Below are 14,257 nucleotides of genomic sequence, written 5' to 3' on the forward strand. Positions count from 1 at the left end.
TTATATAATAATGTGATTTTGTCGGCATATATCATAAAAGTTTAAAATATAAATAACTATTGAGGACATCAACCTGACTAGAATGAGTACAAAAGAAATAAATTGCACTGTGTTGGTTCTGCGTATTGTGCCTTTTGCAAATAATTTAAAAATTACTAATCAGATACACTTCAATTGTGGGGCATCTCTGTAGCGTCCACAACAAATCATTTTCACGAACTTAATATAATACATTTTATTAAGTTTGGAAAAGCAGTAAAGGGGTGAAGGTTTATTTAACATTTTTTAATCACACCAACGTTTCGTTTAATCTCATAGGGATTTTTCAAGATAGATTTACATATTAATAATTGAACGTTACAGATTACAACGGATCTTCATATTTTTTGAGGTGTCACAGTAATATACATTTTTTTTATTGTAAATAATTTTAATATAATAAATAAGTAACAAATGAAGTTACAATTTACAAAAAAATGTCGACTTCACACTTCAAGTGTTACTAACGTTATTTATTATTTTAATTTATTTACAAAAAAAAAGTGAACATCTTAAGAATAATTTAAAAGAATAGGCGAAACAGTTGTATGATTAAATAATACCAAATAACCCTCTAAACTGCTTTTTCAATCTTGTTGCATCACCCTCAAATGAAGGATATACTACTTCTTCCCTCTTACATTTACAAGTGTATTTTTAAAAATCCCTAAAATATCCTGTTTCACCATTATTTTTTTTTAATAAGAAATAGATATTATGAAATTACTTTTAATAACTCGACTCCAAAATTATTTATAACATCTACCATGATGTCCTGGGGTAAGTCAGGTGGTAGATATAGATTTCGCTGTCCCGACGAAAACGCACTTATACAAATTAATAATACACATAAAAATGTATAATTGCACATCACAAAACTATATTTTTTTTAGTGTAATACCTCCGGAATGTTTACTTTTATACTGTGGAAGCGCACCGCAAAAATTGCTTTTTATAGTTGCATAAGTTAGATAACGAGTGTAAATGAATTCTGCAAGTGCTGTCTAATGTGAGAGAGGCTGGAAAACGCAGACACACTAAAGAACAAATCCCTCGGTGTAATTAACTGATGTCATTGTTATAACGTTTATCAAGTACGCTCAGAAATAGGAATAGAGAGTTTTAAAACAAACGCCCTGTACAGTTATATCCAACAACAACTTCTAATTCATATAGAAATAGTTTTATTTATTTTGTATCTCTTTAAAAAAAGTATAAAATTCAATTAAACGATTTTTTTGAAATATAAACATAATTAATTAAATTTCTTGCCACTTAATGTATAAGAAGTACTTTTTTGATCTAATTACTTTAATTGAACATTTCAATTAACCAAACGAGGTACATAATACATCAACTGCAGTATAGGGATTATCGTGACCTACCCCACTGCATTTTATCTTCAAACTGTTTGTTTTTCTGCCCTAATTCATTTTAGCGCGCTTACTTGCGCATGCAAAGGAAAATTATTTGCTATTGATGCTACTCATGTGGAGAAACTATTGGAATACGGGCTGTATGTTCATTCAAACATAATTTATTCGTTTTTTTATTAAAAAAGTTTAAATACTTAATTTTTATTTAATAAATTAACGATCCAATTTCAAATTTGTGGATATTTTTAAATTAATGTAAAATTTATGCAACCCATTTATTACTTGTGTAGTGTGAAGCATACTATACGGTCCATATTTTAGATATTAAATGCAGCAATTTTTAATTTTTCCAACCATTTTTATTTTCGAATCAGCTTTAATATTTATAAATCTATACATATAATCATATACGTCTTATAGGCAATTTTATTTAAATATACCCATTTACAACATAAACTGTAAAGAGAAAAGTAAAAGTATTTTATTATTTATCTAGTTTTTGTTTATTTTATTAATTTTTACTAAGGTTCAAGTAATTTGCAATAATAAATTTATTTCCATCTTATGATAGGTGCGTTGATATTAGCAAATTGATGCTGAGTAGTCTGGTGAGAACAAAACGCAAACTAACATTTGAATTTACCGCCTAGCAACAGCAGTCGTTTGTGCTGCATGCGCAAGATCAGTAAGATGGCGAGTGTCTTGGCTGTAGACCGCTGTCAGTTTTAAATCTGCAAAAATCAATTTGTATAAATGGCTTAACTAGAGGATATTGTAATTACTGTAAATTGTAAATAGTTTCTTGTATAGTTAGTGGTAATATTTTGTGTTTCGAATCTCTGCATATTGTGTAAATTGTGATCGATTATTGTGTTTATGTGCTTGTGCTGAAAATCTATACAAAGCCGACGCCGACGAACATAAAGTTGAATAATTGAGAAAATACTAATTGTTGATGCACTAGACTCCGCCAAAATAAGCCCAGGTGAGTCATTTTGGGATGTCGTTAGTATTTTAAATCGTTTTGTGTTGAGGCACCAGTAATTTCTTTGTTTGAACCAACTGTCAAACATCCAGAAGCCATTTGTTTTCATACCGGGAATCTGAAATGTCATCCTAATAAACAACTGACAGAAATTAATATATTTTTCTCAAAAGAAAAGTATAATTTTTTTATCTTATTTGTGGATATTGTTTCAAAAAACTTCAATGTTTATAAACCTAGAGCATAAGTGATTTTGTCATTTTGTGTTAGGCTTTTATTTACCTCTTATACAAACACAAAAAGTCTGTATAAAAAAAACATACATGTAACTATCACAGTTTGGTTAATTTAAGCTTTATGTTAACTTTTATTAATTCAATTGGAAGTTCGGATATAATAATAATTTTACCGATTTTGCTCTTATAAAAAATAATTGTGGTTATGCCAAAGTTACTAAATGATAAGTAAATGGTTTAAAGAGCAATTTTAAATAGTGAGTTTAAACGTTTTTATTTCGTTTTCCAGCACAAATGAAGTGGTTAGGGGATGGTGGAGGCGATGTTTCATTAAGAAGTGACATGGATCGCAGTCCTCAAAGATCTCAAGATGATGCTTCAGTTGGTTATGTTTTTCAAAGGCCTCCTGATCCGGAATTTTCAACATTTAGCCAAAAACAACCACGTTGGGCTTTAGGCGACGACAGCATTATAGATGTTAGTAATGTAAGTAAAAATCTCATTATTTAAGAAAGAAGTAGACAAAACATCAATTCTAACCTCAAACCATAGGGTAATTACTTTGTTTAAAAATTTATTTAATAGATGCTTAATATTATGCATATGCATTACAAGGGATATATTTGTTACAATACAAATAAAAATAATTGTAAGCTGTTGTTTAAAAAACTGAATTTGAGCTGGTACATAGATATTAATTTATTTTCTATAACTAATGAACTATTAATTCATTGCAGATTCATGACAAATGGAAATATCCATCAACAAATAAAGTGGCAACACCACCCAACAGTGTTTCTTACATGGGACCAGGCAGTGCCATGCCAGGCCTTTATGACATGTTACATAGCAAAAACATCCCTCCCGAACAACAACAACAGCAGTACATATATTATCCAAGTCAGATGCCTCGAGGGATGCCTGTGCCTCCCCAATATTTGCCTCAAACTTTGAGTCAGCATCTTCCCATGCAGCAGGGACAGGTAGGGTTTTTTAAATCTGTCTATATAGTTTTAATAAGTTTACAACTCTAAAGAAAAGAGTAAAATAAAGTGATAGTAATAACTAATTCATGTGTGAGGGATATTGCAGGGTTAATTTTTAAATATTTTACATTTTATGAGTAATGACAATCATCTTTGTGTTTTTGTTCATAATTGTCATATCTATTGGTTATAGTATTTGTGATAGAAATTTGATATCACACATTTAACGTAAAATTTATAAAAAAAATATTTCTGAAAAATATATAAAAATTAAAAAAATGTATTCATACGAAGTGTAAGACAAAATATTATTGTTAATTGGTACAATCAGTGCAGCGACAAGTTATATTTCCTATTTTACAGCTTTCATAATTTTAGTAATTACTTATGTTTCACTATTTCTATTGGACAATTACATTTTCTCCCAAAAATTATTTTAATCAGGGTCGTAGCCGGGCTGTAATCAAAAAAAGATTTAAAAAAATTAGCACAGGCTGAAAAACGAATTTTAACATTTAATCTTAATAATCGATCCTTTTTGCATGAGAAAAATCTATATCCCATCTAGGATTTTTTTAAATTTATCGCAAATTAATGTCTTACTATTTAGTAAAACAACTGCCCTGAACCTAACCGAAATCGATGTCACATTTAAAGTTGCTAGGTATATTCGTTATTACTTATTACTAGCACAAAAGTACTACTGTTTGTACAGCTTAGAAATTACGGGTAGAAATTTCGAAATCCCTAGCAAGTTCAGGCTAGCGGCTAGGGTAGGCTCAGCCAGCTAAATGCTTTTTTTATACTTTAAAATTTAACTAAGTCTTGTACTTTCTACAATTGAATGATTATAATATTAAATTGTAGTCCATAATAAGGAATATTGTGGGTAAATAATTGTAGCGGATTTTGATACTAGCTTAAGTTTTAGACAGGTAGATGACACCCTATGAAGTATAATATTTTAATCTGGCTTTATATTAGATGGCGCCATCTGCCCTTTTCAAAAATAAATATTAAAATTTAAATATGTATACATTTCATGAAGTTTCTTAATTCTTTCTAAATATTATTAGAAAATGAATAGTTGAATCCAAGTAAACACAAAATAGTTATCAGTTTCACAAGTTCTTTTTCCGATACATGGTATCACGTACATGAAATGAATTTACTTTTTGTATACCTCGAGTGGTTAACCCATTTGGTGGGTTATTTTCGTCATTTGGGTCTGTCGCTTTTGTCATTGCATTACTATGTTTGTACGTTTACGCAGGTAATTTTTCTGGTGTTACTGGAAGTGAAAGTGCACTTTACGATTAAACCGCGAACACACGTACCAAAACTTTTAATAACACTAAACAAAAATTAAAAGAAAAGCTAGTCTTATTTGCTCGTTGCTTTTGTGGTTCCCGTCTTAGGATGACTGGTAGGAGAGAGCTTCCATATAACTTTCTTATCAAACTTATTGTTAGGCGGATGAATAGTGTTGTTGATGGTGCAATTGCACTTTACAACAATTGGTATTGCAGTCACAACTATTTAGACAATCAGAAAATCACGATATATGTATGATGATCACGATCACGCAAATTTACGTATAAAGAAGTAATATGAGTAATGTACAGCGTCAGTCGTAAGACTTATCAAGTCGTCCGCTGCGCAGTAAAGTAGTGCGCATCCTATTTGTGCATAGACAAGGAGATTTTCTTGTTCGTTTTGTATTTGGCAACTGGCAACATCGAAATTGATGCGCAGTTGTTCATCGCACAGCGGACGATCGCATTTTCTATCCTTAATTAGTGTCTATGCTGTTTAAACGCATTTGCTTCGGATTGGGTTATCTATGTATTCGTTTTGTTCCTATTATCTAGTCGTCATGGTGCATATGTACAATGATGATACGGTTTATGAAAAGAAAAATATATGATGCACTATGGTTTTATAATATTATATTTACGTTTGGTGATGTTTAGGAGAGTGTTAGTAGCAACCTGAATGAAATGAATTATTTTGAAAAGCGAATATTGATCTGGAAAAGTTGCTTCCTGTGGCTATTTTTCCAATTAGATCGTAGCAATCGTCGACGACATTGTAGAATAAACCTACGTCCAAGATTGTAAATAATTTAAATTGATGTTCGTATCAAGGTTTTATCCCAAATTCGTCGATTCACGCAAATCAGATACAAAAATAAAACCAGATCCGCTCACGTTATTTGACGAGTTTTGCATCTGTTAATCTGTTATCTGCTACCTGAATTATAAAATCAGTTAATACTGAACAATTACTCATTCTATTCTTTAGATGTGCGTGCATGAAATTGTCGATAAAGTATTGTGTTTAATATCCAATTAAATTAAATATGCAGGACAAATGTAAATTCGTAAAGTGATGGTAATGAAATTGTGAACTACAAAGATGTAACGTCATTTATATTAGAATTCCTTAAATAATATGCGTTATTGTGTTAGTACTTCAATTGGTTTTGTTTGTATATATTGATTTTTACAAAAGAAGGTTTAAATTTAATGGTGGCAAACTAGGAATAATTAATTTGTCACATACATACAGGATGCCTCAGAAGGAATGCCAAATATTTAAGGAGATGGTAGTACTAATTATTCTGAGTAAAAAGTTCAGATAAACTGTATCCGGAACGTTTCGTTTTAAAGATGTGGGGTTTTAAATTAGAGATGAGCAGGGTAGGTAGGTACCCGATTTGGATCCCTGTATCCAGCGGATTCATTCGGATAATGATCCGGGTAATTCTGCTGGAAAAAACGAAAAAGTAAATATTAACAATCGTAATTTAGTATATAACAAAAAACCTACCTAGTGAAAATTGGTAATTAAGATTGAATTGGGATAGGTCGTCAGCCCTAGTTTCTATTATTCATTGATTGCTATACTGAATTATTTGTTATTTCGATATAGTTCATGTGTTTACTTTTTCTCGTGAACAAGAAAACATCAGTATGGCCGAACTGTTACAATTTTTGTGTTTCTGTCTCTTGCTGGTGTATCAGGTTTTGATTTGCGTATTTATTAGTATGATTTTATCATCTTGCAGACCTTTAGTGTTTACAAACATTATAGGCTCGTTTCAACCATTTCAGCTCAACCCTCAGTCAAAAAAGTATCAAAATTTCAGCTAATACCGTATAGCCGATTATCCAGATCTTCTGTAGAAATCTGAAATAATTCACTCAGAGTGATAGATTGGTATTACTAGGAAAATAAGATGGCGTTTCTGGTTTCGAAAGAAAAAATTAAAAAAAAATAATTTTTGTCTACTTATGTATATATATTTTTGCGTGCTCCTAAGATTATTGATCAAAATACAGAAATGGCATTTATTTGTGGGTGTGTGGCTCTCTCGACAGAAATCAATTTAAAAAAAATTGTTTGCTGTTTGATTTGCTTAGAGTTGGGACAGGCTACGTTAGTTTCTTTTTCACATCTAACTAAAAACACTAGAAAAGCATTTCCCTCCTCCGATTGATGGTCCCCTCATCTACACAATTAACATATTCAATTATCACCCTCACTCCCTGCACCTCCTCGTAACCGATCCCACGTCCACTTACAAACCACTTGCTCAGTATCCTACAAGACAATTTTTATCGCTACCTCCTCCCTCCTCTGACCAAAGATTCTTTCATTTAGATATTTACCGATTTTGTTTTTAACACTTTCATCTACTGAAATAATTCTAACACCGATGGTTTCCTTATAATAAATACAGAAAGGCAGTTTTAATTTTATTTTAATTAATTTTATCAATGTTATTTTCTTTTTGGTCACTTATTTCAGCTCACCAAATTAAAAAATGTGCATGTTGAATGGACACTGTATTATATATTTGTATTATAAAGTTATATGCTGTTAACTATGTCGAAAATAGCAGAGGTAAAAAGAACTAATTGTAATGCGCTTGTGAAATTTTGTTGTTTCATATATTTAATTGATCTCTAATGGTTACAAAAGCAAAGGGTGCAGCGAACTATAGGGGTACATTTTGAGAATAGGGTAAGCTTGCTCGAGTTTTGTTTTTTATTTATATAACACATTTTAAAATCATTTTTTTTTACAAAATAAATGCAAATAACTGTTAAAAAATAAATAAATTTTTATATATTTTTTTAATTTTCGCCGGTAACTTATTTCTTAGTGACGTAAATTTATAAAAAATAAAGCTTACGTAACGCCCATTGAATGTTAGACACATTTTTCGATTGTTTTACTTTCTGTCTTCGTATCGTGGCATTTTATTTCTCAATAAAAAAATATTGTTATTCAATAAGTAAATTATCTTGGATGATTTTAATGGTAACAATGAATATCTATACTTGTTAAAAGTGTTTATTTAAATTTAATGAATCTTTGGAAATTGGATAGTGTAAATAGACAAGTCAAGACAAGACAAGTGGTTGTCAAAAGTTATTTAATAGGATTTTCATTCAGTATCAGATTCGTCATCAATATCGATGTTTTTGTATGGGAGTCTACCTATAGTGATGATATTTTACAGGGACGAAATAACTCAGGGTAAAATAGCTGGGCCAAAGTATACGCGGGTATTTTCTGAGATAATCTTATCAAAATGTTGCAAAATTTTTGTTGAAATAATTACGTCCTAATGCTGATCGACCACCAACTTGAGCAGTGAAAACAAAATCATCTCAATTCATTTGACTGGGTTTGGAAAAAGTTAAAAAATTATTTGATAGCAATATAGTATGGTAAAGGATAGAAAATTGTTTATGGATGCATAAGAGGTTGCCTAACAAACTGTGACTGTAGTAAGCGAGGAATAAGTTGTTCAATGGTTTGTGAGGAATGCGACATTGAAGAAAACATATTAGCGATAATGAATTTGATACTGAAGGAAAATCCTAAAGTTTTAACAACCATCTGATTGATTTGTCAACTTAAACTATGCTATTTCCAAAAATACATCTAAAACATTACTTAAATTTGAATAAGTATCTAACGTATGTTTATTATTATAATATTTCAAAATAATTTATTCATGGAATAAATAAATACCACGTTAGGAAAAAAAAACTTTGAACCTCTATACCTCAGTCAATTCTTATCATAAAAATTTTTATCAGCCACCATTTGAACAGGTGCGGGTGTTATGTAAGTTTTCTTTTCAACGAACCGATACTCATACCTAAACCTTACTCACTAAGAAAAAAGTTACAGTTAAAAATTAAAGTCTGTAATTTTTTCTTTTTTTCATGGCCTTTTTGCATGTATTTTGTGGCAAAAAAAATTTTTCTCCTTTAAAATGTATCATTTCGACAAGAAATTTAATTTTCTAGAAAAAAGCTATACAGAATTTTGTACTAAACTTACATACTTTCTGAGTTATAGCCCCATTCTTAAAAATGCTCCCCTATAGATTAGCAAAGTAATTCATACCTCCCTCTTCACCATCATTAAAAAAATTGGAACTGCTCATGCTTGTAATATAAAACACTATGGTAATGTCCACGTTTTGCACGACAGCATCATTGACTGACGTTATTTTAATAAATCATTAAATATCGAAACTCATTAATACTCGAGAATTGGTGGGCTCTGTACTATGACGTAAGAATAAAGGAGAATTTTAAAAATCACTTGATTAGAAACTTTGTACACATTTTTTTAATTCCTCAAATTCAATCTTTGCAAGAGTGATAATTGTTCAAGTCGAAAAATATGTAATTCTCACATTTTTTCAGCTTGATGCGGTTCTGTAAAAATAACTATTTTTGCTCTAAAGTCAACCCATAATATAAATTAAACTCTTCCAAAAATAACTAAAGAAATACAAAAAAGGTTGCAACATAGAATCTTTGTTTCAAAAACCTCACATTGATGTTGTGTCGTGCAAAAAGTGAGCTTGTTACAAATTATATCAAATTTATTGCTTCCTATGACTGTATGACTAATAAACAGTGGTATCGCGGATTCCTGGAACATAAACGTTTCATTCGTGATCGCCAAGTATAAACATTTACCCCGTAATTTGTACGGTTTGTTCTTTGTTAAATTAGAATAAGTTTTAGAATTTTCGTTGGTTCAATAGCAATTTGATATATGTAGTGGCAGGTTATAGATAGAACAAAAATTTAAAAAAAATATTTTAAATGATTGTATTTGAAAGGAGAAAAAATGTTTACATCTTATCATTCCTGTGAGATTCTGATTTGGGAATATATTTTTGTGAGGTATATCCAAATTTATTGGATATGTTTAATAATGTAATCAGAGTTGATAAAAATAAGTGTCTGTGAAAATTGACTTAAAAAACACTTTCATGGCGTTAGTTTAAAGAGTGATTTTAGCAATATATGCAGTTTTAATGTGCATTTCTCTATTAACAGTGCTACTTACTGTCTCACATTAATTTTATTGAAAAACTTCTTCATTTCGTTGTAATTATTTTAGAAGATATAAATTTATAATAATAATAATAATTCGTGCATAGCCTAAAATCTTAGAATATAAATACCATTACTTATTAAAATATTATTTGAACTCGTAAAACACAGTCGCCCTGGTCCTATGTAAATGTCATACTTTCTGATAGTTAAAATGAAGTGTATTAGTGTAAAAGAATAAAAACTTTTGTCACCAAATTTCGAGTACAGTCCCCTGCTTTAATTTTCGAATGATACACGCTGTTGTCTAAGGGTCGCAAAGCTATGATTTTGAGTTGAACGGAACGTTACCATTGTAAAGTTTGTTACGTGAGGACAGGACGGCACTGTCGCTATTTTGTTTTGAGTCACGTGAGTGGTTAGAGCGAAAGCCTGAGTCGAAACCGGTACCAGCAACAGTCCCCTGATGGTCACTTTGTTTTTGTAAAAGAGATCATATATTTTCCAGTTTTATTTGCTTAATGGGTATTTAACTGTTAATGTTTTAATAAACATGAAAACTTTCATATTATGGAAGATATTCTCAAATTATGTTGAATTACACAGTCCCCTGCTTTGAAAGATTACAGGGGGCTGTTGGTACTATAAGGGAACTAAGTATTTCATGTCTATTAAGTACGAAATGGCACCGAAGAAGAAAAATAAAATGACTAGAGAAGGAATACTAGGAAAGAAAAGAGAAGTCGACGGTATAATTACATTAAAAGTGATCCCGAAAAATGGAAAGAATTAAAAAAAAAAAGTGAAATATTTGAAAAAAAAGAGAAGTACAGCAGAAAATTAGTAAAAGATATGAGCGTACGTGAACACAGAAACGTAAAAAAAAGGAGAGAGCATTGCGCCAAATACCGTGATAAAAAAAGAACTATAAATGTTGCTAAGATTAAAAAAAGATTGTCGAGACTTAAAAAAATAAAAAAGTCTCAGGAATAATTTTATTTTATAGTTGATTAAATATTATAAAGGTTTATTAATGTGATTACTAGTAGTAAATCCAAAGATGACTGATAACTTACTAAATTTTACGATATGTAATAACTTTGTGCACTTCTATATANACGATTTTCCTGCTTTTCCATTTTTACGAAAACCACAGAGGCGTCTTGTTCAGCGTGCTGTCAAACCTACACTAGCAAGGAGATCGGGCTGAAACTATAGCTACAAGCTATCCAAGGATGGTACTATAGAATGTCACCTCAAGGTAGGCCTAGTGGCGTCATCTCTTGGTTAGGCCGGAAACTTATCAATCCACCCTCGTATAAACAGTCCCCTGTGTCAGTTTCTTTTAAAATCCGTAATAAATTGTATAATACTGCAAATTGCTACTAGCCCCATTATGAATTGTATTTGTCTTAATTTTATATTTAATCTAAAGCACCCAATTACATCGAACAAGCAAAAATATCATTGGGACACTTTTTCGGTGAAAGTGACCCTGTTAGTAGAGAAATGCCCTAAAACAAGAATATAAAGTTGAAAAATTAGCCACGAGGTTTAAAAATGATAGAAATAAAGGACGAATGACCCCAGATACGTTGGACAGAATAAATAAGGATTCGTAATTATTTTTATATAATAAAAATAAAACCTGTTCTCCCATAACAACGTGAATGTAAACAAACGCTTCTGTAATCCCAACTTCTAACTTAATGACCTAAAGATGTCACTGCATTTATTTAGCGAATATTCGGTTGCACTTTTTTTATGTCCTTTAGCTTTTAAGGATCAATTTATTGAATATATGAAACAATAAAATTTCATTAACGTCTTACGTCTCAGTTTCTTATTAAATGGTATAGCTGTAGTCAACAGTCTACTTTCTAGTAGAAGTACTAGAAATATTTATAATTTAGAGATGTAGCTCAAAGCAGAATTGCGCCTGGGATTTCTTTAGTGCTAAATCAATTTCTGATTGTGGGTAGATATGGTATAGCTTGTTCAAAATTTGTTGATGTAAAATTCTCAGAACCGAGACGGGTCAATTCTCGAAACGCAAAGGCTTTCGCATACATACAGTGGCGTACATTTAAATCAGCGGTCGGGGAATCGGGGTAAATTACACCAAATGGGGTAAAAATGAAATTTTTGGGGATAAAAATGAAACTTTTGTGAGTAAAAAGTATATATTTTTAATTTGCTATTTTATAAACCTNGTGACTGAAAGTTCGCTTTGCACTGGATGAAACATATATTCATTTTTAATTAACACAAATCGAAATGTAATTATGGTAAACGAAATGTAACAAATGAACAATAATAACAATAACAGTGTTTTTAATGATTATTAAAAAGCACGACAGGGGTTTTGGATACAAGAATCGAAAAAATTAACAGAATATTTTCTAATATCTATGTGGGTCATATTTATTTATCTGTTCAAATATTTAAAAAGATATATTTAATCGAGTACCCAAAGAACTTTCAAGTACTACGAAGATTTAAATGTACGCCACTGTCTGTATGCGATGGAGTACGATAATAATATCGGACTATTTTGCTTTTTGTATCTTACCACTGAATTAACTAATACCACAAATTAACCATCAAATCCGTTCAATGTTTGAATTAACTAATGTTTAAAAGTTGAATTGATTTAACTATTTTATTAACGTGTAACGCAATTTTGCTCATACACAAGTACAAGTTAATGTATTTGAATGTGTGCAGGTAACTACATACAGGGTGTCTTACGGTGACGGCCCGCCTGAGTATTTCAGAAACTTCTAATTATATTTTAGTTCCGGGGGCCTCTCTTTAAATAAAATAATATCATTCTTGTAGCACTTCCGGTTATACCGAATGTTGCCGTCTACTTTCTTGTTTAGTTACTTATTTACTTATAATAAAAAAAACGTAAATAACAGAAAAAGTAAAAGAGATGGGTATAGGGAAGTATAATGTTGATAGACAGAGAGAAAAATTCTACAGCTGAATCTGAAAAAATATATTGGGCATTCCATTAAAAAAAAAGAATTTTGATGGTTCGAAGTTATGCAAATTCGGTATTAAATATCCATCTGTATAATACTGAACAACTTTTAACGTAACTCCCTCCCAAATGTCAATATTTTAGCTTGCATAATATAAGAAATATGCAATTTTGAGTTTTTTTTGACAATAAAAAAACACGTTTTTTGATAAAGTTGAAATATCTCTAGTAAACCTAGACATGGGGATGCTTAATAAAAGCCGCTCTAAAATAACACGTAGATTCTGAAAATTCAAATTTATATATACAAATAAGAAAGTGATGGCAACTTCTGGTATAATCGGAAGTGCTACAAGAATGGTATTATTTTATTTAAAGAGTGTACCCCCGAAAACCTTCGACCCCAAAATTTTAAAACTTAATTCGAAGTAGTTTCTGAAATATTCTAATGGGCCGTCACCGCAAGACACCCTGTATATGCCCTATGTTGCATCTGTTACCAATATTTTTCTAAATATCTTACATTATTGTGTGGGTTTTTTGTTTCAATATAAAGAGTACATGTTTTGAGTTTAAAATTGTTATGTATTTAGGAGGTATCTAATCTTAAGTATGAAATAGTTAATTTAATTTTATTCCTATAATATATTACGCATATATACGTATATACGTATACATATTTTGTTTGGAAAAATTATGCATTTTTTCCAATCATTTTCCCACCATGTTAGTAAGAATAAGCAAAATTTCTTAGGGGTGGTTTTCATTAATGATAAATGTAAACAAATCTTTTAGGATTTATATTTAAAAGATGTTTGTCTTATTTTATTTTAAATTTCTTGAGATCTAGTTCAGTATTAATTGAAGAGCTATGTTCGATGTGATTGTACTTTTTCTTGACTTTTCGGTATACGTCCCTTTTTTATTGTGATTTGCATAAATATGAAAAAAAAATTGGCAACAGTGTCGTAGGCTAAATTTGCGCGAGGCGCCGGCGTATATTTGCTTGTTGGTACGCATGCGTTAGTTTTGTCGACGGTTTTATCGTTTCTGTTTGCTCTCGTCAGTTGGACGCTACAAGTCGTTTGTTCAGTGAGATAATTTGACGCGTGTGCCGCAGTTCGCGTGTGTACTGTGCTGTTGTGCCGAAAACATCAAGTTATCGTTTACAAGTGGAATAAGTATTGTTAAACTTTACTGTGTATCAATTGCCGCATCGATAAACAACGTGGAAGTAGTGCAATTGCTTAGTTGATTATATCATTATTA

The 14,257-nt window shown here is 30.7% G+C and overlaps 2 protein-coding genes across 2 annotated transcripts in view; one reads left to right on the plus strand and one right to left on the minus strand.

The window, feature by feature from the left end:
• Nucleotides 1-944, minus strand: part of LOC108735771 — a 5,917-nt gene extending 4,973 nt beyond the window's left edge. Inside the window, exon 1 of the mRNA XM_018467911.1 lies at nt 767-944. Coding sequence (XP_018323413.1) covers nt 767-910 — 144 coding nt within the window. The 5' untranslated portion in view covers nt 911-944. The remainder of the gene's footprint in view (nt 1-766) is intronic.
• A 1,139-nt stretch (nt 945-2,083) lies between these two features.
• Nucleotides 2,084-14,257, plus strand: part of LOC108735761 (pumilio homolog 2) — a 290,455-nt gene continuing 278,281 nt past the window's right edge. The window contains exons 1-3 of the mRNA XM_025978915.1: nt 2,084-2,400; nt 2,926-3,122; nt 3,374-3,619. Of these exons, the coding sequence (XP_025834700.1) occupies nt 2,931-3,122; nt 3,374-3,619 (438 nt within the window). The 5' untranslated portion in view covers nt 2,084-2,400; nt 2,926-2,930. The remainder of the gene's footprint in view (nt 2,401-2,925; nt 3,123-3,373; nt 3,620-14,257) is intronic.

This window comes from Agrilus planipennis, unplaced genomic scaffold (assembly GCF_000699045.2).
Source record: "Agrilus planipennis isolate EAB-ADULT unplaced genomic scaffold, Apla_2.0 scaffold138, whole genome shotgun sequence".
In the NCBI taxonomy this organism is placed as follows: Eukaryota; Metazoa; Arthropoda; class Insecta; order Coleoptera; family Buprestidae; genus Agrilus; species Agrilus planipennis.